The sequence below is a fragment of the Felis catus genome, chromosome B4, assembly GCF_018350175.1.
Source record: "Felis catus isolate Fca126 chromosome B4, F.catus_Fca126_mat1.0, whole genome shotgun sequence".
NCBI lineage: Eukaryota > Metazoa > Chordata > Mammalia > Carnivora > Felidae > Felis > Felis catus.
In genome coordinates, this window is record NC_058374.1 from 14,786,250 (window position 1) to 14,812,421 (window position 26,172).

The 26,172-nt window shown below is 40.6% G+C and overlaps 1 protein-coding gene and 1 long non-coding RNA gene across 4 annotated transcripts in view; one reads left to right on the forward strand and one right to left on the reverse strand.

The window, feature by feature from the left end:
* The window catches only part of LOC123386448, a 171,969-nt gene that overhangs the window by 143,251 nt on the left and 2,546 nt on the right, over positions 1-26,172 (forward strand). Inside the window, exons 3-5 of one of the 2 annotated variants that reach the window (XR_006600316.1) lie at positions 18,576-18,693; positions 22,989-23,119; positions 25,187-25,291. This is a non-coding gene — a long non-coding RNA (uncharacterized LOC123386448). Of the gene's footprint in view, positions 1-18,575; positions 18,694-22,988; positions 25,292-26,172 lie in introns of both variants that reach the window. The other variant, XR_006600315.1, reaches the window with a different exon arrangement.
* Positions 1-26,172, reverse strand: part of ITGA8 (integrin subunit alpha 8) — a 189,862-nt gene that overhangs the window by 44,731 nt on the left and 118,959 nt on the right. For both annotated transcript variants that reach the window (XM_011283614.4, XM_045060942.1), the window contains exons 16-23: positions 24,213-24,268; positions 23,643-23,797; positions 22,399-22,536; positions 21,840-21,907; positions 20,322-20,469; positions 13,945-14,037; positions 9,413-9,492; positions 3,826-3,906 (exon numbers count right to left, since the gene is read on the reverse strand). In XM_011283614.4, coding sequence (XP_011281916.1) covers positions 3,826-3,906; positions 9,413-9,492; positions 13,945-14,037; positions 20,322-20,469; positions 21,840-21,907; positions 22,399-22,536; positions 23,643-23,797; positions 24,213-24,268 — 819 coding nt within the window. The remainder of the gene's footprint in view (positions 1-3,825; positions 3,907-9,412; positions 9,493-13,944; positions 14,038-20,321; positions 20,470-21,839; positions 21,908-22,398; positions 22,537-23,642; positions 23,798-24,212; positions 24,269-26,172) is intronic.

Genomic DNA, 26,172 nt, shown 5'->3' on the forward strand with positions numbered 1-26,172 from the left:
GTCTGGAAACAGTTTCACAGATAGACAAAGGTGTCAAGCAATTCAATGGGGGAAGGATGGTCTGACAACCAATAGCATAGCAACAACTAGATATTCTTATACCAAAGTGAGCCTTGGACCTTACCTCAGATCAGATTAAAAAATAATTTAATCATAGACCAAAATGTAAAATTGCAAAACTTGCAGAAGAAAACAATAGAAAATCCTGCGACTCTGCAGAAAGCAAAGATTTTTTTTTTACAAAGGACAAAAAGAGGGCAAACTATAAAATATTTAAAGTCGAATTTCATACAACTAAAAATTTTTGCTTTTTGAACATCACTGTTAAGAAAATAACTAAGCCAAACCACAAACTGAAAGAAATATTTCAGTAAGAAAATATTTGCAGGACACATATCTGTTAGATGATTTTGCATCCAGAATATATAAGGAACTTTTACAGCTTGATAATAAGATAGACAATAATAAATGGGCAAAATTTTATTTATTTTTAAAAATTATTATTTTTTAAATTATAAGGTTGGTTTTCTTAATGTTTATTTATTTATAAATTTATACTTATTTTGAGAGAGAGAGAACGTGACTGGGGGAAGGGACAGAGAGCGGGGGAGAGAGAGAGAGAATCCCAAGCAGGCTCCATGTTGCCAGAGAGCCTGTGAGATCATGACCTGAGCCAAAATCAAGAGCCAGATGCTCAACTGACTGAATCACCCAGGCACCCCGGGCAGAATTGTAAAAGGCACTTCAAAGAGAATCCTAATGGCAAATAAGTTGTGAACAGATGCTCAATATCACCAGTCATTAGAAAATGCTAATTAAAACTCCATGAGATTCTTCTCACATACTTATTACAATGGATAAAAATGAACAAAAAAAACACCAAACCTCAAGCACATGCCTACAAGCCCACGGCACAGCTGGAACTCCCATCTGCCGGGGGGGGGGGGGGGGGGCGGGGGGGGGCGGGGAACGTCAAATGAAAATGGCACAGCCACTTTGAAACACAGGTTGGCAGTTTCCTGTAAAGTTAACCATACCTTTGCCATACAACTCCACTCCATTTGTGAAAACAAATACCCCAACAAAGACCTGTATGTGAATGCCTCTAGCAGGCTTATTATTTATAGCCCCAAACTTGGAAACAACCCAAATGTTCACCAACCTGTGGATGGATGAACATTTCACGGGACTTCTGTATAGTGGAATACTTCTCAGCAATAAAAAGAAACAGACCACTGATAGATGTACGAACATGGGTGTTTTTTTCAAATGCATTATGCTAAGTGAAAGAAGCCAGATTCAAAAGGCTACATTCTGTAGGAGTAGATTTATATTATTTTTCTGGAAAGACAGTGACAGAAGATAGATCAAGGTTTCCAGAGCCTGGGAGTGAGGGCTGGGTCAACTACAAAGGTGCATGAGAAGCTATGTGGGGTGACAGAACTGTTTTACATTGAACGTCCTTGTGGTATCTTAACGCTTCAAACTGAACATCTAAAAAAGAAGGGTGAGTTTTACTTTATATAATTTGTACCTCAATAAACCTGACTTAAAAGAAGATGAACCCCATAAACTGAAAAGATATTTGCAACCTCCGTAGCTGATAAAGGATTAGCGTCTCAACTCTAGAATAGGAAAGAGGGGCGCCTGGTGGCTCAGTTGGTTAAGCATCTGATTTCAGGTCAGGTCGTAATATCACAGCTTGTAAGTCTGAGCCCTGCATCAGCTCAGAGCCTGCTTCGGGCTTGGAGCCCGTCGGCACAGAGCCCGCTTCGGGTCTGCTCCCCTCCTCGCTCTCTGCAGCTCCACCGCTCACGATCTCTGTCTCTCAAAAATAAATGAATATTAAAAATAAAAATTAAAAAAAATAGAAAAGAGTTCCTATGAATATGAAAAAAAGTCTCTAAGTAGAAATGTGTCTTTAAAAATGAACAGAAATTACCCAATTTGGGAAGAATGGAGTCAGCAAATGCATGAAAAAGCTACTTGGTCTCATTTAGGAATCGGGGAACAGCAAATTGAACCTTCAGTTAGATAGTATTTCTTATCCATCAAAATGAAAAACTCCACCATTCTGTGAGTTTAGTTAACAAAGTGGAGAGTTCTTTGAATGATAACTTGGTATAATTATTTTGAAAAAGTTTGGTACTATTTTAAAAATTTTTTTTAAATGTTTATTTTTGACAGAGAGAGAGACAGATCATGGGGGGGGGGGGGAGGGGCAGAGAGAGAGGGAGACACAGAATCCGAAGCAGGCTCCAGGCTCTGAGCTGTCAGCACAGAGCCCGACGCGGGGCTCGAACTCACAGACCGCGAGATCATGACCTGAGCTGAAGTTGGACGCTCGACCGACTGAGCCACCCAGGTGCCCCAAGTTTGGTACTATTTAGTAAAGTTAGTGTACATTGTCTGATCCTGAAATTCTACCTCTAAGCAGGTACCCTTCCCACCTTCTTCCACATGTGTACCATGAGGTATGCACAAGAAAGTCTGTAACAAAGGAAAAAGAAAAGCCCCAGTGTTCATCAAGAGTGGAATGGATGAGCAAGTATCGTGTTGCTTTACAATGTTAAAACCTACTGCAATTAAAATGAATGAACTATAGGCACCTTCCCTAGAGTGGGTGAATGTCAAAAACACTCATTTGAATGAAAAAAATCACAGAAGCATAAACAAACAAGATTTTGCGTAGCTAAGGTTCAAAGAACTCTCTCACAGGCTGCACGGCATGATCATTTATAAATATGCACCTGGAGGCAGGCTGCCTGTACTTCCATGGTACCTCCCCACTTCCTAGTTGGGTAGCCTTCAACCCCAAAATTCCCTCACCTGTACAGCAAGGATACTGGTCCACATTAAGAGGTGCCAATGGGTTGGGGTAGCACATGGAAGGATCAATCCATGTTAGGTATTATTCTTTTCTAATCCACTAAGTGGCACCTCACTGGTCCCAGGAGGACAGGCAGGGCTCCACCTCCCCACCTCCCCCACCCTCACAGAGGGCAGCCAGAGGCTGCAGTACCTGGAGACAAGGGCTCTGAATGCAGTGGCCCTAGCTGCCAACATGGAGAAGTGGGAACCACTCAGGACTATGAAAAGGATAAGGGAACTGGGATTGCTGGAGCCCCAAAGACAGTTGGGCCCAGAATACCAAGTCCTAGATTGTCCTGAAGGAATAAGAATTACAATGAAATCAATGAGGTCCACATTTGTCTAAGATAAGAACTCTATGCCCTCCATTTCTAATGTCTTTTCATCCCCTAGGCATGGATTTCCCAAGATAGTAGTTCTTCTAAGCCTTTTACTTGACCACTTACCTCTCATCTCTCAACTGATTGCTTATTGGTACATTTTTCAAGGAATAGGACAAAAGGAAAAAGATATAAGACGGAGATCCCATCAACCCTCACATCTACGAGCTGGCCATTTGTTAAACTCAAGATGTGGTATGGTGAGGCTAGGTTTTCATTTTATTTCCAGAATAATTTTTGGAGAAGTGAGACTCTCAGGGTATCACCTGTCTGTCTATTTTATCTGGTGTCTTACCACGAGTTTTTATAGTCTGATGACTGAACTGTCAGTTTGGGGAGTAAAGTGATCTCTTGTTTTGATATCCTTCGAGTCAATTACCATACAAGGTTTACTCAGTTTTTAATGCAAAGGTAATGAAGGGTAGAAAAGCATGAAATTTATAACCAGAGTGAATTGTGATTGCTAATGCATTAGGAAAATTCCATATAGTTTTTCCTAGTGTTTTTCATAACTCTCACATACAGGAAGCCATTATTATAGTATAACTACTACAATATCTTGATTATTACTTACCCTCTTATTTCTACTTGAGCTACAGCAGTGATGTTGATTTGCAGGCTCACAAAATTGCTGTCTGGGTTGTCCTTGTTGGAACTAAAACACAGCGACAATATGATTTCAATATATTTTCTCAGCCATGTTACAACATATGATCATAAAAAACATTCCATATATAAAAAGAATAACAAACATTACTAATACAGTCATTCAGAAAACAATGGCGTATCCATTCTACGAAATCACAACCATCTGAAAGTGGAAATGCTAAGATTTCCTATCGGTAAAAATAATGTAACTTTCCATGAGGCGGCATCTTATCTGAAAACACAACAGACATCTAGGAAAGCTAATGCTTTTTTGTTTCAATGGCTAAACCAAAAAGGCAGTGAGCTGAATTCATTTTCCACCTTCTGCCTTGGACACATTCCTTAACTTCTCTGTGCATCATGTTTATTGCCCATCAAATGGGAAAGGACGGCACAGTGAACTCCTGATTCTCCATGCTAATAAAGAAGAGAACTGGCAAGAATAATCCAAGAGCAGCACATAATGGAAAAAGCATTTGCATTTGGCTCTGGAATGCATCATACCATACATTGTTTTGGCAGCAAATTTATCTTCCTTATGGTTTATTTCTGAAGTAATATTAAAATAAGTGCACATTCACTGCATGCTCACTGGCTGACTAGGGTGGGGGGCAGGGACTGAATTGGAAGCATAGCCAATGACGATGGCAGGAAGAAGCAAGACCCCAGGAAGTCTGGCAGCTCATACTGACGCAATTAGGAGAGGCCATCGATGCTTTCCAGGGCATCAAGAATCTCAAGATAGAAGGTGAATGTTTAATGACGTTTCTTAGAACAGTGGCAAAATTATTTTTAAGTCTGCTCTTTTTTTTTTTTTCTCTCAAGCAAATATAATCACGTATGAAATTTAGCTTTTGAAAAATACATGTGTTGGGGCACCTGGGTGGCTCAGTTGGTTACGCCCCCGGCTCAGGTCATGATCTCGCAGTTCTCAAGTTCGAGCCCCGCGTCAGGCCCTGTGCTGACAGCTCAGAGCCTGGAGCCTGCTTCAGATTCTGTGTCTCCTTCTGTCTCTGCTCCTTCCCCATTCGCATTCTGTCTCTCTCTCTCTCCAAAATAAATAATAAAAATATTTTAAAAATTAAAAAAAGATGCCCGTGTTAAGCGGGCAGTAAAGAAAATGAAACACGGTCTCATGAGAGGCTTGACCAGTAGCTGAGCTTTGAATGCAGATGTCATTTGCCTTTATTACCCTCTTGTGCTTTCACTGAAGTCACCCTCATATCCCCAAGATTATGCAGCTTTCAGCAAACAGATGTGGCCACACCACCACTGACAGGTCATGTTTATATCCAGGTCTCATTAAGAAGAGAAAGCGTCCGCTTTTCATCATCGACTTTCACACAGATTCAATGGATAATGCTTTAACACTGCAGGAGTGGTAATGGGGTATGTTCTGACTAGCTTTTGAAGCTTCCCAAATGTGGGAGCTGGAAAGGAGATGTAAAAGTCAGCTTTCAAAGGAGGAGGAGGAGACAGAATCATCCCCACAATGCTTTTGAAAAGTCTTGTCTGATTGTATATACTGATAAGGCCACTTAAACCACAAACACACATAAAAGATATAAACAGGCCAATGTCAGGCTCATTTCCTGCAATAGGGCATCACTACTAAGCTAGTGATGAGCCTAGGGGGACTTGTTCACCAAAGTTTGAACCCCAGTTTCCAGGCCACTTTATTATTATCACATCTGGGGAAAATCAGTTAACTAAAAAGGTTTTGGGGTTTTTTTTTTTTTTAAGGCAGAATTCTTAATTACCAGCAAGAAGTCATTAAGTCTACTTGTTGTACATTGCATGGCTCTGAATGCATTATGGGAAACTCTTCAGTTTGGAAATCTAGGTCTCATTGTTGCACACGTTACCCAGACTTGGTTCTATTTTCTAGTTCACACTGCTTTGCAGCAGTGAATGTAAAAATGATGAAAAGAAAGTCGTTTCATTTAAGCGATCCTGTAACTTCATTGTGTTTTGTTTCCACGTGGTTTAAATAACACACTTGTCTTTACTCACAAAAAAAGCCAGCAGATGTCAAGCCCTGAAATCATCTTTGGACAGGAGTCTAACATGAAGCTTACGGAGGCTATTTTACTATGTAATGATAGCAATGGCAGACGTGGAGACGAAACCTGGTTGGCTAATCAAAATCATCTTCTGTCACACAGCCTTGTCACGACACTAGGTACTGCCATCAGCCAGTGGTGTCAACAAAATCTCCTGGTAAGAAAGGCACCAGGCTTGATATACAACTTAGATGCTTCCTTGACCTGTTTTCCTGGAAGGAAACCTCCTTCACTAACACCACTGCTACATTCAAACAAGCAATCCATCACCGTCCGGGATGCTGAGCTATTTATACTGTCGGTGCTAATTCTGCATGGGAATGATGGATTTCCTCTCCACAACTACGCCCCATGTCATGCACCAAGGATAAACACGTTTTTCATTTATCACTCTGATGCTATTTTCGTTTTCTTTACTGTTCCCTCTTTTCTAACATTCCCTCTGTACTTTCTGTGGTCTTTGGAATGTTAGCAAATACAATACGATGTTCATTTCACCGCTGCTGAGGAAGCAGTTTCACTGATATCACAAAGACCTGTTTGTATGTGGGAACTGCTATCTGAGACCCGCTCTACACAGGGAGGAGAATGTTTACATGTCACATAGAGCTGCGGCATGAAGAGACCATTTAATGAAAACATTTGGTAACCTGAACTATTTTAAGTTGATTAATACATAAAGCCCGTTTCTCTTTGGGTTCTGTTTGTGGAAAGGGGCATTAAAAGTGGGTAATGGCGATCAATATGGTCAAAAGCTTAAGAACTTAGACTTCAGAATATTTGGTTTAATTTACTTTTGGTTTTAACGCATTTAAATTGAACGCACACCATCCATAAATATTTATTTATGCCTTTGGAGTCTGCCAACGAGGCATGCAGATAAATGCTCACTCGTGAATACTTCACTATTTGAGTGTTAAGTATTCTCAAACATTTTTATCTTGGAAATGTCTGTTTTTGGAATTTGATGCTTTATGTATGTTCCTGTAGCCTCTCTGGTTCTTCCTTCATTTCCACATTTTTATGTTTTTTTCAGAATAATGTTAAAATAGTCATGAGTTTCTATAGCACGTAAGGATGGAATATCATCATGGTCCACTCTTTTAGATGAAGCGAGATGTTAGAAGTGTGACCGTTTCTATCTTCCATCAAATTTAGCACTTTGTTGCTAAATTCACTGGTTGGAGGATGATCTCCAGGATGGGTCTGGGGAAGGCATTTGGAACATCAGTTGTTGTCCTTTGTCCCCAGAGTGAACTACTAGTTTCACTTATTCTGTTATCTGTAGCTGCAATCAAAAGTAAGAAGGATGTGTCAAGGAATTTGCTTTGCATCTTTGTAACAGATTTTATTTCTAAATAAATGATTTCTATTTTGTGAGGATGTATCTTCATACCATTTGTGGGACTGACATCACAGACAGTGATGGTAAGAAATAGAAACTTTAGGCTGCTGTCTGGAGTGATGGTTCTCAGTATAGGGTGCCTTTACTTTTTTTTTCTGAAAAAGTTAAAAATATAAGCAAAAGATTCCCCAAATCAAAATATTTAGGACTACCTAAACCTTTTGGAAAAATATACATTTATGTAGACATAAAGAAGTGATTTAATACGCTTTTGGTAAAATGGTATTACAGAAATCATTGTGTCAGCGTCTCATCACTAATATGGGTAAAAAAATTTTAAATCTCTTAAGAATCAGCAGAAAATATTAAGTTAAATTTTTAAAAAGACTTAATTAAGGTCAGAAAAGGACATAAGGTAGGTGAGAAAAACCTTCCTTCTTAGAAATCTATCACAAAATTTAGGGGATGTGGTTTGTGATACAGGTTGCAGATTTTTTTTTTTTAATGTTTATTTATTTTTGAGAGACAGAGACAGACAGATCGTGAGCAGGCAAGGGGCAGAGAGAGAGGGAGACACAGAATCTGAAGCAGGCTCCAGGTTCTATGCTGTTAGCACAGAGCCCGACACGGGGCTCCAACTCACTAACCATGAGATCATGACCTGAGCCGAAGTTGGACACTTAACCGACTGAGCCACCCAGGCGTCCCGCAGGTTGCAGATTTTAAAAATCTGCTATGTTTATATATTTTATTTTATTACTATTTTTAATTTTTTTTAACGTTTTATTTATTTTTGAGAGACAAAGCATGAGCGGGGATGGGGCAGAGAGAGAGAGGGGGACACAGAATCCAAAACAGGCTCCAGGCTCTAAGCCCAACATGGGGTTGGAACCCACAAACGATGAGACCATGACCTAAGCCAAAGTCGGACGCTGAACCGACTGAGCCACCCAGGTGCCCCAAATTTATATATTAAAAAAAAAAATAGAAACCTTTAATCCAAGTAGCTATTAAAAAGTAATCCATTGCACAAAATCATCGCTCTCTAATCACTTCTTACAGGATAGAAGATAAGTGTAGAGATTTATCCATATTGCACACTAGTATTTAAGGACCAAATTGTAGATACTGACTTCAGAGTTGTGTTATAGAACAAGGGTTCACCCAGCTGAGTATGTGCTGTCGACATCAATGCTGTTTAAACTTTTTTTTTTTTTAATGTTGTTCAAACTTTTAAAATCGCAGACCACAGAAAATTATTGTATTTCACAGGGTGTCTTACTGTGCACATTTACATTTCTCTAATTGGATCGTTTCATGAAGAAGACTGTGATATATTGTATTCCATTCACTTTCCTTTTAATAGTGGTCTGGAGTCATTACATTTATCCCATCACTGGCTAATGGGTTTAAGTCCACACTTGGGCTTTTATGCGCACTGCTACCTCCAAGTCTTTCCACTCATTAAATATTGTTTTTGGCCATGAAGGAACAAACAGAATAGATAGTGAAAAGATAAGTCACACTTGAGTCTCTGAAAAGTGTCAGTCTTAGAAAAAAGGGGCAGCTACCTATATGCTTTGTCTTACAGTTACCAGAAAAGGCTCTGTCCTCTGAATCTCACCTGCTTCCTGCCATGGGGCTCACAGTGAAACCATCAGAGACCCATTCATTCCTGACAAGTTAGATTTCAAGTTTGCAAACACATAATCTATGCTTTCTTGCAGAGATTTTATTCTCAGGGATTTAATGACCCCCAGCTCAGAGCCTGGCAGAGATACTGTTGGGGTGTTGGTGAGGGCGGGAGAAAGGATGTAAATCAGAATCAGGAAAAATGGAGGTAAACCAGGGTGCGAGGGTACCGAGGACAAAATTTTACTAAAATAACTTGGCTTACAGAATGGATCTCTTTTCAAAAGCAAACAAACAAAAACCGAAAACAAACAAAAACTTACAACACTGAAAAAAACAGACACAAAAAATAATCTGTGAGAAGTCTGGGTTCTAATTTCAGGTTAAGGAGTTTGATTCGTGGCCATTCATCTCACTATGGATCTCTCTAATAGTGGATGCTGACCATGATTTTAGGCATTTAAAGATCTAACCTTCTGATTTGGAGATCGAAGTTAATGCTCATGTTTGTTTTCTCAAGACGTGGAACTGCAAATCGGAGGCCCAGAGAGTACTAAAAGAAAAAAATCACAAGACACTAAGGTTATTACAGGGAGGGACCATATACACAGCATAAAAATCTTTTTAAATCATCCCTGCACTTCTCTCTCTCTCTCTCTGCCCCTGGTGGGATTCTCTCTCTGCCCCTCGCTCACTTGTGCCCTCTCTCTCTCAAAAAAATAAACAAATAAAAATCATCCCTGCAAATCCCTATCTCATATTGCTGCCCTTTTCCCTGCTTCCACCCCGGGGGTTGCCTAGAGGAAGTCACGGAACTAAGACTGCAGAGGCCAGACATTCAAGTCCCTCTACATTGTGGTTCATTTTCTTCATTTAGTCCTGTACGAATTCTTCTCCTGCCACCTTCCCATGTGCTAAATTAAAAACAACCTAAATATACAAGAGGCAATTGATTTGGAAAACTGTAATGCTTGTGTTTGATGCACATTTACGGCGTCATTGAAACTGCGAATTGGGTCATTCGGTGGGACGCCTACGCACATACGTGGAAAATGCTTCTAATGGAACGATGACAGATAAAGACAAAGGTTACAAAGTTGTACATGCAGTGTGTTTCAGGTATTGTTTTAAAAGTTTGTTGGTGGAAAAATGACTGTACAGGAGTGAGGGTGTATTGTAAAAAAAATATATACCAGAATACTATGCTATGGTAATAATATTAAGGTTATGAGCATAGGGATTGTTTTTCTACCTTTCTTGATTTCCCAAAGTTTTAAACCTGCTCTTATTTTTTTAATCTGAGGACAGGTTTTTAAAACTTTGGGGAAAATTAGTCCAATGATAATATCAATAAGGAAGTAAAAATAAGAGCCAATAATTCTATCACTTACTCTCCTATGTACTGTGCTAAAGCCTTACATGCCTCGTCTCACATAATCATGACAACCACCCCATGAGGTGGGTACTCTGTTGACATCTTACACTCTGAGCAGTAATCTGAGGATTAGGGAGATCAAGTGCCTTCCTCCAGGTGCACAGCAAATGAGCTGTAGAGTTGGAATTGAAATTCTTGCAAGCTGACTCTGGAACCTGCACTCAAGGCCACTACACCCCGAGACTCAGATCATTGATTAAAAACTCGTGTTAATATGAACCAGTAGTAATATGAACTAATAATAAATCATCATTCTAATCATAAATCGTCATCATTTCCCTAGCCCTTACTGAATGCGTTATAAGCCAGGCACTGCCCCAGTGGCTTTATATATATCATGTCAGTGCACTGCTCCAAACTTTCCTAAATGTGGTGATTCTCCCATTTCAATGTGACTCGTCCAAGGTATCACAACCGATGAGCAGCAAAGCTGGGATTTAAACCCATGTGTATCCATTAAGCCTATGCATCCTTATGCCCCAGCCATGATGAATTCTTTTATGATATCAAATGTGCAATTTTTGGTCAGACCCCTGGGACTTTGCACATACACTCCCCCCTTCTTTGAAAACCTTAAAACTTTTCTGCTTTCTTCTACTTGAAGACGTTCTACTCATGCTTCAAAGCTCAGGATGAGAGATCCTCCTGCAACATACTATCCAATCCCACAGGCCCGGTCAGGCAGAAATTTTCTCTTTATTCCCCCACCTCCTTCTTTGCAACCTCCGATAGTGTTAATGTTGAGTTTCTTATTGAATGAGCATTGTATATTTTCATCTTGATATTGTCAGACTCTAGCTTGGTACCAGGTATACAGAAGGGATGCACTACAACAGTTCCAGTGGTGGGGATCTTACTCTATTGGGATGAAGCCTGGCTAATGTCAGTCCTCATTACAGAACAATTCAGCCTGGGACAAAGATACAATAAAGATATGACAATTTCATATTGTAAGAGACACATGTGTTCTCAGCTAGAACCAAACACCAAATATCTGGGCGTTGATTCTAAAGGAACTTTGCTGAACCACCACTTACTCGTCTTCCTGCTTGAGAGATTTTCCAAGTTTTTATAAATCCTATTGGCACCTATTTTATAGGACTATAGCTATTATATGAAAATGACATTACTACTTACAAATCAGGAGTAATACTTCTGAATACTACCTTGAATGTTTTGTTAAATTAAAATAAAATGTCACTCGAAAACTTTTTTTTTTTTTAAATATTGGGTGGGACTTAACTAAATGTTTCTGGTGATTTATGATGCTTTTTAATATTTAGGGCTGCTTTTATATTTGGAATTTTACTACGATCCACTGAGAGTATTTTTTTTTAAGTACAAAATGAAGAAGTAAATAAATCAAAGTGTTTTAAAAGAAAACAGAATGCAATAAAATTTGATGTGTTTAAGGGCATTAAAGGGTGAGATAAGAAAGCTATTAGGTTTCTTCCACTAGAGACCTCACAGATAAATGAATACAAACAATTTACCTCCTTGACTTCCAAAAATTATTTGCTGGTAAAAGGGGCAGACATCATTTCACATAAACACATCCATGGTCAAGACCACACTGCATTTTTACCCTCCACTTTGAATGACACCAGTGGCCAGTTTTGCTCCAAGATTATTATTTGTTATTAATGATCTTGGATGATCTCTGGTTGAGATTGAACACTTGTAATACTGAAAAAGGAATGAGTGCCTGGTCATTTTTATAAAATTTTATGCAAATGCCACGGTTCCCATGTCAATCTGTTCCTCTTTAGTGTTAGGTAGACCTCTTCTTCATGCCAACTTAGGTGATTGGATTTTTCTTGATAACCAGCAAAAGGATTTATTAGTTTCTGGGCAAAAGGATTCTAATGGAAAATGTCCCAATTTCTCAGCTGAGAAATCCCATTCTGTCTTTCATGGCTTCGTTTAAAAGTCTCATCTTGTCTGTTATTCATTAGTTTTTATCCAAATACTTTTCCCAATTTTGCAGACCAGACAGAACATGGACCTTGTGTGAGGTCCTGGTTCGAATCTTGGTTTCGTCGTTCATTATCTGTGTGATTTGGGGAAATTTATTTGATATCTCTCAGTCTCAATCTCCTCATCTATAACATAGGAGAAATAGTCAACTAATGGGATTGTTGGTTGTGAAAATTTAACGAGATAACATAAAAAAAGTACTTAGTGATGCATTTATAACACAGAGAGCAATCACTACATGTTAGCTAATAAAAAACTGTTATAAAATTTTATCTTTCATTTAAATAGTTACTTCTTTTGGCCTAACAAGTGAATTTACCAGACTATAGCTTGGCACACTTTATAGAGCGTAAAAAGTGTGTAAAAAAGCAAAAATATTATTTAATTTTAGAGTGTAAAAAAGCAAAAATATTGTAGCAGAATACCCTAAAGTAAAAATTGGGAATAGGAATTACTTGATACTTTCAAATGCTCAAATAAATGTGAGAGATCTTGGGCTAAAAGATTTACTGCAGGACTTCTCAGCACCTTTAAAATGCGAATGTGCACCTAAATGTTCCAGAGGAGAATATGATACCCAGCAGTGACCACAGAACTCCCTTTTAAGCCTTATCTCAAGGGATCAACACTCTTTGGAATATACTTTGGGAAGCTATTCTAATACAAACCTATGCAATTATGAATTTTTATGAAATTTTTTTCAAATAGGCCACTTCATTGATAATCATAAATATCTAATTTAAAACAGAGGAATACATATGTTTAGTTTATGAAACATTTAAATATTCAGTATTTTCAGATTTCAGAATTTTTTTCTGATTTATGACTTCATAATAAGTATGTCCACTGGGATATTAATTACAACAAGTTACTATGTGTACTTAAATGGCAATTGCATAAAATTAACTTATTGTCCACAAGAAAACCCGAATGAGAAGTTCCTAAATCTGGCAACAAGGAAAGAAGAACAAAAACGTGTCTTTATTCTTCCAAATTCACATTACAGATCATTATTAACTCTCTCTTTTTCTTGCTACAAACACATTTCGGTATTATTCTCAAGTTCAAATGCATGGAAAATATAGACCTGGCAAAGCTGACTCAAAACCTAGATCATGGTAACATTTTTAATATGAAAATCCTGTGAATGATAACCCATACGGGACGTATGTCAAAAATCCAAGTTTAATCACCTTTGCTAAAATCTTTACTTATGTTATTTCTTAAGTCATTTACGGAATACCGAGAAACAACTGAACTGCCGTGAGACTCAAAGAAACAAATATCCCAAGAAAAGATCTGTAGTAAAAAAGAAAAAAAAAAAAGTCTTCATAGATGTGTACCATCTAAAAGACATGTTAAGAGTAAAATCAAAAGAGAAAGCATATAAAAGTATCCATCTTTACGTGTGTTTAACCTCAGGGTTCCCACCCTGTATAGGATATAATGCCACCCCCCACCACCCTGGTCGTTTCCTGCCTAATCTGTTTTCGTTACCAGGTGCTAAACAGCTGAGTGCCAATGGGGGCGCTTTCCACGAGCTGTCTTTAAAATGCAATTAGAACTTAGGAAGGGCTTCTGGGTTTCTCTTACATTTGTTCCAGCCACCATAGGGTTGCCAAGGTCACACACCACCATCCGGCTTGTATTTTCCATCTTGTACTCACAGCTCAGTGGACGTAGCCCCTGCAGTGGGAAAGAACACCAGCATGGAGCTCGGGGTGGGGGGTGGGGTGGCAAATAAGTTACATCCGGTCACAAAGGCAACGCGGTGTGGGCGGCAAGCTTCCCTTGATTTCAAACACCTGTGTGGGCCACCGTGCCCAGGAGTTCACGGGTGACCATTAACTCCGAAGAGATGCTTGGGAGACAAAAAGATCAGAGTTTAATTTTAGAAGGAGGTTGGAGCGGTAAGCGCGATGTGTTTCACGGAGGGGCAAAATGCTTACCACGTGCAACAAGGAACGTTTTAGAAATTATTTGCACTATTGCTAATGTTAAATTTGGGCCAGGAGGATCACAGATGAGTAACCACCAGGGAACAAATTTATTCTTGCCAAGATGAAATGGCGGCTATTAGCAGAGGGTATCGTATGCCTCGGTGAGCATGTGCAAGAGAACTGCTCTGAACACAGATTCCTACACACCATGGTCCTCATTTTGAGGTGACACAACGATCTTTGTTCGTTCCTCTAAATACTCAAGACGGGAAGAGAACGCTTTCGTGTTTCCCCAGTGCTTCCCGTCTCCCTTCTTCCCCTTATAGCCTGTTCTCATCAGAAAGTATAAAAACTCAAGTTTGAAGAGGCGTTTAGAACTCTGTGCGGGACAAGTTCTCAAGGTTACAGCAAACGAAAGGGAGAAGTGAGGGAGCTTTGTCTTTGAACTTCTTCCCTCTGAGTCAGGTCTCTCTCGTGTCTTGATGCTACTCCCAGCTGCCTCGAAATCCGCACCTTGCTGTCCACCCTTAGTCCCTTTCCATTTTTCAAAACCTGATGTCCCTGTGGTCCTGCTCCACCTCCGGTGATAGCTACAAACGTTCACCCCTTATTTCCCTCTAACTTACGAAGTGCCACTAACATGACCCGTCATCCTCACACCCAGAGATAAGCTGACAACAGGAGGACCTTCACAAGGAGCAACCTTTTGGGAATTTCTGCCCCAGGAGAGGTCCGTGGAAGGAAGAGCGTTCTGAGTATGAGGACCGTCTGTCCATCTGTCAGCTCTACCGAAATTTCATTTAAGGAAGTAATGTGAATTCTCATGTAAAAGTTTCAGAAATCACCCTCTATCCCATTCTTCCCACTTCATTGAGAAAAACCAAGATCCAACACCAAAACAATGAGAAGCTAGACAAACAACCAGACATCAAGGTGAAAAATTTTGTTAATTTTGCTTCGAGAAAATTAACCTCAGGGGGACAGGGGTTTTTGTATCTCTTTTATTCCCAGTGCCTGGAGCCGTGTTGGGCACAGAGTAGTAAATGGTGTCAGAAGACTACAGAAGCGGATCACACGCTTTGCTAAGATGGGGCTGAAATGAATGGAAACACAACTAACTATAAAATCCTCCCTCCTGGGGGCGCCTGGGGGGCTCAGTTAGTTAAGCGTCTGACTTCAAGCTCAGGTCATGATCTTGCAGTCTATGAGTTGGAGCCCCACGTCCGGCTCTGTGCTGACAGCTCAGAGCCTGGAGCCTGCTACGGATTCTGTGTCTCCCTCTCTTTCTGTCCCCTGCTCACACTCTCTCTCAAAAATAAATTAAAAATCACACACACACACACACACACACACACACCCTCCCTCCTGCAGTCAACCAGGTAGGAACACCCACTGAAAAGTCTGTTCAGAATGATCAGAAAGGAGCAACTGACTGATATCTGGAGGCACCTTAATATATGCTCTCTCTAAATAACGTGCATGACACATTAGTATCTAGGCAGCTAAGAAACATATTTTCAAAAAGCTGGTAATGCTCTCTCCTCTGAAAGATAGCATTAGCATGTATTTAAATTCTTTTTTTTAACTTTTTTTTTTTAACGTTTATTTATTTTTGAGACAGAGAGAGATAGAGCATGAATAAGGGAGGAGCAGAGAGAGAGGGAGACACAGAATCTGAAACAGGCTCCAGCCTCTGAGCTGTCAGCACAGAGCCTGACGCAGGGCTCGAACTCACGGACCATGAGATCATGACCTGAGCCGAAGTCGGATGCTTAACCGACCAAGCCACCCAGGTGCCCCTTGAAATTCTTAAGGATCTATAACTAACCCTAATTGTACAGAGATGTTTGTGTTCAAATTATTAAGTCAATCCTGAAAACAGAAAAAAAGAACCCAGCAAAAATGTTTTTTAAAATGTCCACGAGCCCTTTGAATATATAATTCAAAGTTAGTTTCTATAGTAAATATTTTTATCTTATCTAAAGGTTAAAAGTTATATGTACATTTTTCCCAGCTTTCTAGAAATAGCTTTTTCACATCAATCAAAGATCTTTTCTTTCCCCAGTCCCTCCCACCCTTTTTCTTTTTTTAACCTTTACTTCCTTTCTCTGAGTGAGAGGAACAATGATTGTTTTTCTAGATATTTCTAGATTAGTTTCCTTAGCTGTTCCAGGGACACTCTTGCTGTAATCCATTTATAGCTCTTAACATATTATTCATTCACTAAAAACATGTACTGTGTACCTGCTATTTACCAGGAACTGATAAAAACTCCTCGTCCTCACCGCATTTCCAATTACTGTAACAACCGTAATAAGTAATCACAAGCATTGTGAAAAGCAATGGAAACATAATCAGTGCAGTTTCAGTTTTACGATAGGAGAGATTCATAGTGATAGAGAAGGTTATGCACTTAGATGTAAGTAGCAGATTGAAGGAGGTGACATCAGGCTGCTGGGGGGCAGTGCAGACCGGTGGTTAAGAACACGGGGTTGGACCCACCAGTGAAGTGTATGCTAGGCAACAGCTGTGTTAGGCATGTTAGTAAATCTCTCCTCCTCTGTAAGTGGGGGATACCGATAGCCTTGCTGTTTTGCTACAAGTCCGCTACGAAGATTAAGTAAATTAAACCCATATAAGATCTCAGAGCAGTGCCCAGCCCATCTCGATTCTTCAATACACGTTTGCAGCCTCAATCATGACCGAGCTGAGACTTGAAGGATAAAGAGAAAGAAGTGAGCGGGATAAAGGGGAGGAGGGAGTGGAGTTGGTGCGTCCGAGAGAATGAGCAGCAGCCACAAACTCTTGTGGCAACAGAGCACACGTGTACTCCAGGAACTGGAAAGAAATTCCGCCCTGCTGGCATGTAGGGTGCGGGGGAAGGGAAAGGATCCAAGCCCAGGGCCGAGAGGCTAAAGAGGTGAACAGGGGTGACAGAAGTAAGGGCCTCGGTAGTTACTGAGGGGCTTTGGGCTTTATCCTCAAAGCAATGGGGACTTAATGAGGGGTTGCAGCAAGAGGGTGCTGTGGTCAGATTTACATTTTAGGGAGAGGATGACCCCTTGCAGAGAGGGGAGGGGAGGCAGGGAGATGGGGAGATTAGTTAGGAGACATTTGTGACCTCGGCAGAAGATCAGGCCAGCTCTGATGAAGGCGGTGTCAGGAGCAGTTAGGTGGAGAGAAGAGATGAACTGGGGACAGAGGTGGGCTGGAGAAACGAGGTGGCTCCTGGTGCCTTTCTCTGACCCAGGCCATGGAGGCGGGAGAAGCGTGAGTCTGGGAGGTTGACAAACCTAGTTCTGGACACGCTGGATGTGAGGTGGCCAGGAGGCAGGGGAGGTGGTCCGTGAGGTCCCCTGGATACCAAATGCACAGAGACAGAAAGCCGACCTGTGGTTACCAGGGGCTGGGGGAACAGGTGTTAGCGTTGAGTGAGTACAGGGTTTCCATCTGGGAAGATGAAAAAGTTCTTTGCTGGATGGTTTTACCTAAAGGTTGCGCAATCATGTGAATGCACTTAATCCCATTGAATGACACACTTAGAAATGGTTAAAATGCTAAAATATATTACATATATTTTTGCCATAATAATAATGCTAATCATAATCATCACATAAAGCACACAAGCCCTTATTCCTAGAACGTTTTAGAAAAAGTCAGCAAAGGGAAGTATGAAGTCTGGCTCGGTGAAGGTTTCCAGAGAAGGAGATGGTCAGCATTTATATTTTTGAAATGATGAATGTGTTCAACAAAAGAATAACAAAACTTACAATCAGATAATCCTAATACGTTTTCCCCTGAGAGAAGATTGTCTAAAAAAAACCCTTGAGCTGAGTTCAAAAACAAAGGTATGCAAACCTCAAACTGCTTAGAGAGAAAGAACAAATTAGAATGTGGCTTCAGTCATGCGAGATTCAAAGACTGAGCTAAGTCTCTGCCCAAGGGAAGCTGATGGAAGAAAAAAAGTTAAGGGGCTTATTTGAGACTGTGGACGATGTCCGTTGTAATGTTTACAGCCAGAGATGGAAACGATAAGCGTTCTCCCGTATTTTCCATGCAACCAAGTCCACGGTAAACTGGATGTTTTGCTAAAAGAACATTTTAGAAAAGACGCTTTGTTTAACGAAGTCGGGGGTGGAATGACACGAAGGAACTGAAATGAAAACATGAGTGAAGCCACGGAACAGTTTTAAAAATAACATACTCGAGCCTCATTTCTTTGTTTACATAGTATTTGCGTGTAAGTGTGTACAGGTGATATTTTTCCATAAATTTGTCCAACAGAAACTCGTAATGATTCTATGACTGTCAAAGATATGTGATGATCACTCACCTGGATTTATTTATCTATTTTTCACTAAGAAGATAATTTAACCAACACAGAAACTGCAAGCCTAGAGGGGTGAGTAGAGAATTTAATAATCTCTGCATCTATAAATGCCTATGAAGTATCAACATTGCAACAGTTTGCTGACATTAATTTTTTTTAAGTTATTGTCTACTTTTTTTTTTTTTTAATAATTTCTAGGGGTGCCTGGGTGGCTCAGTTGGTTGGGCGTCCGACTCCGGCTCAGGTCATGATCTCAACAGCTTGTGGGTTTGAGCCCCTCGTGGGGCTCTGTGCTGACAGCTCAGAGCCTGGAGCCTGCTTCGGATTCTGTGTCCCTCTCTTGCTCTGCCCCTCACCCGCTCATGCTCTGTCTCTTAAGAATAAATAAAAAACATTAAAAAAATTTTTTTAAAGTAATCTCTACACCCAACATGGGGCTCAAACTCATGACCCTGAGATCAAGAGTCACATGCTCTTCTGATTGAGCTAGCCAGGTACCCCTGCTAACATCTCTTGAGAGAAATTGTTTTTCATTAAATTATTTAGTCTTTATGGGGCACCTAGGTGGCTTAGTTGGGTATGCAACTGACTTTTGATTTCAGCTCAGGTCATGATCTTGTGGTTCATGAGTTTGAGCCCCATGTTGGGCTCTATGCTGACCGCGCTGAGCCTGTTTGGGATTCTCTCTGTCTTGCTCTCTGCCCCTCCCCCATTTGCTGTCTCTCCCCCACACCCTCAAAATAAATAAATAAACTTAAAATTAAAAAAAAATAGTCATTAGAATGTTCATACGCCTCAAAGTATGTGGTATTTGGAAATTAAAAGACATTTAACAAATAGTAGTTCAATGAACAAATCCATCGGCATGTCTCAAAGGAGTTCCCTTCATGCCTCGTTCTATGTGAAGCACAGAGGTGGCCATGAGGGAATGTTAAAGTGGGTCTCTGTCCTTGATTGTGAGTCTGTACATTTCTGAAAATGAGGGACTCTCCCCACTGTCCTGCAATGTATTTTTAATGTGTTTTTAGACCAAGTGATTAAAAACACAGCAGAGCCTGAGGATACCCTGAGTGGGAAGATTCATGTTCTGATAAAGGAGAGGAAAGATCGTAAAAAGCACTGTCAGTTTAATAAATGGTGGCATTGTCCGACCAGCAAATAATGACAAAGACCTGGCTTTTCTCGGCCCTGGTCCCCAAAAGGTGGGCCACGAAGAAAGAAAAATGAATGTGTTTCCTTTCCAGTGCCTGTCTCTGCTGTTATCAGTGCTCAGCTGGGATTGGTCAGACCTTCCTCTATAAGCAATAATGAAAACCAGAGCTCCCGGGACCTGCTTGAAACGAGGGAACTAAAAACAAAGGCCTGAAAACAGCCAGCGAGGGTGGGAGTTAACAGGGGAGTCTAGCTGATAGATCGCATTGGTGAGATTCTTCTCTCAGCCAGCTGTATTCTCTTCCTTGCTTCAGCTCTCCATCTTTGGCCAACTGATCTTTGCACTATGGCCAAGAAAGATATTAATATTGCTTAAGACCACCTCCCCTTCCTGGCTCACTGCTGTTATGATTAGCAAAGCCGGGTGCCATTTTGTTCTCCTTCATTTGGGAAGAAAGTCTCAGCTAAGATGGTTCTACTTAATGTCGCCTTGACTTCAAATATATACCTGAGTTCTTTCCGACTTCAAATACTGGGCAAGGCATTACCTTGTTGCTGCGTTCAATCCCAACATAATCTGCCTCTTCTGGTATCATCACGAAGAGTTCAGCTTCGTAGGCACCTTCTCCTTCATTTCTTGCATTGATTACGAGCATAAGATGATTTTCATCTCCAATGATGACCTGATACTTATCTCTAAAAACGTAGTTTAAAAGGAATATTAGTTACCATACTTCTCTGGATTCACAGATATTTTATCTAAGGACTTGGAAGGAAAGAAGGAAGATGGGGAAATGTGAGACTTGGACAAGAAGATGGATGGATCATCATGAGGGGGTGGTGAGAAGAAGTAAGAGAACCACATCTGTATGGGCAGAGCAGGAGGACATCCAGTGGTGTGCTGGTAACGCTGAACATTACCAAAAAAAAAAGAGGACCAATGTGTAGCATTTGCGGATTCCAGTGGCATAAATCCTCCCACTGTGGTCAATTTCAGGCTACTGACATACTTAACCTGCCAGAAAGAAATCCAGGAAATCGGATGATTGGTTCCCAAGGCAGAATAAGGCAGCCCTGGCGTATCACTCAACACACCCGACAGCAAGACGATGAGCAGTGGGTGAAAAGGCAGAGACGTTTTAGAAACGGACAGGGGGAGGTGTGGATGCCAAGAGAACCCTAAGAGGGAAGGAAAGAGGCAGATACAGTCAAATCTCAGCCGGTGGAGGATTCTGAGGTATTCTGAGGAATTTTCCTTCTCTCCAAACCTCAAACTGAGCCGATTTTGCCACTTTTAACCCTTAATCAGTCACAGCTGTTGTTTCGGACACTGGCTCAATCGTGAAGTTTGGGAAGAACATCCCCTAAAAAGACTGCCAAGCGGATTCCCAACACTGGCGGCGAGATGGGCCTTGGGTGAGTGTGTGTTGGGGACGAGAAGCCTGAATCTGCTTTGCCCGACGTAGGATGTTGTACATCTGACTCTTGTTTCTTGCCCTCACAAGATGCAGTGTAGTTACCAGTGCCAGACTGGCGACTCTCCATTACAGGCAACCGGAAAGACTTTTGATTCTTAATTTGACTTGGGGACACCTTCTGCCTGACTCCCCAGAGTGCCATTAAAATAGTTGTTTCAGCAAATTAAAAGCGATTACGGTTTGGCAACTTTAAGGATGCTTTTGAGCCCCGCACAAGCTGGTTCCGGCTAAGGCGGAAACAGAACCAGCCTGAGTCGCTTGCACGCAGGACTCAGGCAAGTACGTACAACTTGAATCACCCCCCAGATGAGTTTACTTTGAACAAAAACATTTTTTTTCCCGCTTTTGCTGAAAGATGAAAACAGCCCAAGCGAAATCTTAGGGTGTGTTCATTTCACACCGGTGACAAAGGACTGACCCAAACCACAGGCTGACCCGAAGTGTTGCCAAGCTCAAGAATTTCACACAGGGTATTTTTTTTTTTTTTTTTTTGTAGTCGTTGGAAGTGTATACTTTCTCCAGAGAAGCTTTAAATAAACACCTGTATTCCATTAGATAAAACGCACAAGTTTATTTATTTAAACTTACGGTCTAGCTGACAGCTTCAGGTCAGGAATGCACATGTTGTCTTCTCCACAGTCCACCAGGATGTGAGCCTGTGTTGTGCAAACAGGCATCAGGAATAATCTCGGAAAACCTGAATCACATCCTTTTTTCTTGACAACTACGAACGATTCCACAAATTAAACCAAGGCTTTCGTTTCTCTCTGCGTGAATTCTGCCCAGCTAAAAACCCGAAGCAAGGCAGTGATCTTCCGGTATAACTTCGTTTACATAATAGCCTGATCCCCATTCATTCGGAAATGTCCATAAAGAAGGTACTCGGGCAGCACTTTGAGGATCAGAGGCTGTATTGATTCCATTACAGCCACATTTTGAACAAATTAAGTCTTGGTTGCACAAGGGGAAGGGCTTCCGAAAACACAGTGATGCAGCGTTTCAGGAAACACGTTAGGAAAATCTCCCAAACGTTACAAGTTTGTGTGCAGAAACGAAAACAAAAGAGGCTGGATTTGGTGTTAAGGTCACAGGAGCGCTGCCCAGGGCCTGACCGAGAATCAACCATCAAAGACCGTCGGGGACCTACCTGCTCGGTGACAGTGTTTTCCTTGTAGTAATTCAATATTGGTTTCACATCCAGGCCTTCTTTAAAGGTGGATTCATCCAAACTGTAATTCAAACTAATGTTGATTGGAGATAATTTATCTCGGAATTCGGTTTCATCCTAGGGAAAATAATCACAAACGCAAGGAAGGCTCTGTGAAATAGCTACATGATGTCAGTCTGCGAGAAGCAGGCAACAGGTGACCTCAGTCAGTGGACGTGAACGAGGAGGTAATTATCACGGCAGCGGGCTTAGGTACACGCTGACTGAGGTGGTATATAGGATTAATTAACACACGCTCGGGAACGAAACCGTTTAGAGTTGTGGCTTTGTTGAAATAGATGCTTCTGGAGGCAGTTTTCAGGTTCTGCAGATCTCAGTGACTCACACAAATTGGTTAAATTGCAAAGGAAAAAAACATACTCATATACGCAATAAATGTCATGGAAAGTTTCGTGAATTTTTATTTTCATGAGGTTGGCCGCATTTAGGAGTCCTCTTGGGCTCAGGAGAAGAAAACATTTTGATTCTTTTCCTCTCTTATTCTTTTCCTCTCTTATTATCTCTTTCAGCTTGCATGAACTGCAAAACACCTTCAGCACCCTCAGAAAAAACAAACAGAAGCCCTCCAGGGGGAGAGGGTCGTACCCCCAAAGGCCCGAAGGGCGGAGACAAAATAAGAAAGAGGATAACCCCACGACTGGTAAAAAAGCTGGGATAATAGTGTTATATATATTTCGGCTCTTTTATTCCACGGTAGGTCTTGGAGTTACTGTAAATATACATTTCTTTAAAAACAGAATTATAAATTACTTTCAGTAAAGGCACTGAATTCCTGAACGTTTTCCCAACTTGGCTCTGAAATGCACATCGATAACATCTGGCCAAGCACCCTCACGCAGGAGAAAAATTCAAATAAATTGCGTTCAATGTTTATGGTTTTTTGGGAGGGAGGCAGTGAGATATAAAAACCACCTGAGCGAGTACTATCATCAGGCTAGTGTGCAGGACAGAAAGAAGCTTTGGGAATTAATAGCCACATGCTGTTCGGTCAGCTGAAGAAAAGCTCAAAAATGGAGCGTGTGGCCCTCAGAAGAAAGTTTCCTCCTATAAAATGAAACTAGATGTGGATCTCTGTGGACCCGAAGGATGGTCCGGTAGAGAAAAAAGGTTGGAATTGGAGTCTGAACGTTAGGAGGCCAGAAGGGTGATTCTGGAACACTCACTCGGAGGTAAACGACAAAGTCCTGGCATTGGAGGGATTTCTGCCGCTTGATGGTGAGAGGGAAAATGAAATGTGACTGATTGTTGTCAAGGAAAAGCGTGCGTTTGACGGCTCCTTTTTGTTTCAGAGTATCCAAGTATACCTCGGCGGTCAGGCCTAAGGGACAGAAATAGAGCAAATATAATCAGGAAAGGCAAAGTATTCAGTGAATGCAGTGCTCGAATGAATTTCTATTTCCACTTGCTTATTCAGAAAACATTGTTTTCATAGTTGGGATCAAAAACAAATACACGAGCTGCAAAAGTTTTATAAAATACTCCCCAAGCTATGAAACTTGTTTTGTAATGGTTTGACACAGTCACTTCCCCCTCCCCCATGATGATATCTGTTTTTATAGATAATATTAACACCAATTATTCAAGGAATATTTACAGAGAGGTTTCCATATATACAGTAGAAATCTTAATATTAGAAACGGGCTCATTGAAAGTTTTATAGGGTCTGCAGAGGAACATTTATTGTTAACTTTTCTCAGTGTAGCATAGGAGTGTAAAAATGAAAACATGCTCACCTATTGTATTTGAAATGCTCTGGCCCGCTACTGAAGCACATACTTTTAAAGAAAAGCTACGGAAAAAAATAGTCAACAATGTATTGGTTAATAACATTTTGAATCTGAAATAGACATCTTACTTCACCTCACCCCAGGTCAAATGAATACATCATTTTTCCTTTATACTTCTCAGTATACACACACACAACTAAATATACATATATTTGTAAAAAAATACATACATACATATACACATATATACATACATATATATGCATACATATACATATATACATACATACATATATATATACACACACACACACACATATATATATATATCTCACCAGTTGACCATAATACAATTAAGACAACTAACATTAATACATAGGAAGGTAATACTTTAAAGCATTACTAGCAGCTAACTGATTTAATCATTGGATTAGTTAATTACTGGCTGCTTTGATTCAACAAATACAAATGAATATCGTCCATGTGCCAGGGAGGGAAGAATTAGGCAATGCAGCTGGGGAACAGCCAGTCATAGAGCCTGGAGATAAGCAAGAACATGACTCCATTTGAGGAACGTGAGGAAATTCAGTATGGTTGGTGCATTCGAGCAAGGCCAGAAGCTAGAGGAGGGGAGGCTGGTTGGGTTGATCTGTGGGGAACAGGGCTTTGAAAGTCATGTTAATCCTAAGAGGCACGGAGCCCTATGGGATGATTAACCCGCATCCCCACCCAGCTTAGGAGGAGATGGGGACCTGGTGGTAACTTGCTGGGTGTGGGTATAATTTGAGGCAGAGACATTCCAAGAGGGCAGGGAGAGAGAAGGAACATAAGGAGCTGAGCGTGGCTGTCTCAAGCTGGGTAGGCACAATGATATGGTGTAGAGAGACTATAAAAAGAGGGTAGATGTGCGTAAGAAACACCTTATAGTTTTGCTGGGAAATTGACCTAAAATCCAAAGAGATGTCTGCCATGGTTTGTAGGATGACCGGCACTCGGACCTGTTCTGTGGCCAAAGAGGGAATGAGAAATGGCCAGTTGTCTCTGCCTGGCTTTGCACAATGTGCTCACGTCCCTCCTGAACAATGGTAAGCCCTAACAGCCAGCATTCAGAATGGGGCTTTTTCACATTTCTAAGAAAGTAAAAATAGAAGAGACTACTTAACAATGATTTAAGGACACTCTTGATGTTTTCATTAATAAAATACTGTAGTATAATTTGAATATTTCTACAGCATCCAAAAGCTGTAAATAATCCCCAATCATACTTTAATTGTGTGTCAGCTTCCTGTGTCAAATATAATGAAAATGTGTCACATCTGGGACTCATCTATCTACCGTGACCTCAGTCAATGTCTCCCTTCAGGGTAAATAATTTGCCACATGCCATTAAGCCAATAGTTTCCTGAGATGTCTCTGCTATTACAAGTGTTTGTACCCCTTCCCCAGAGAAATCACAAATTCCAGCCCACTTCGACTTTAATTAGAATTATTTAAGAAAGATGAGTAGTTAACCATATCTTTAAATTCTGCAGCAGGTATGGCTTTCAAAACTGAAATATTTTCTGTGTCCAACTTTTTTTTTGGGAAGTACTTGGCTGTGTGTTAAAATCATAGACAAAGTTCATTAACTTTTACAAGATAAATTCCTATTTATAATGAGACTGTCAACTTAGCTACGTTAAAGTAATTTCATAGATAGGATTTTGTTTGACATGAAGATTTCAAAAGCAATGGAGTTTTTGAAAAAGTAATAAATGAAACTATGCATGTGAACATGATTGTCTCTTTGCGAGGAGGTATTTGATCGACAAATGATGTTAGCAGCTGAGTTATGAATTGTATCAGTTACCTGTCAGTGTTATTCTTAACTCCCCCTTTCTGTTACCTTCAAATCATTAACTGGATGACTGTAACTTTATTTTTTTTTAATTTTTTTAACGTTTTATTCATTTTTGAGAGAGAGAGA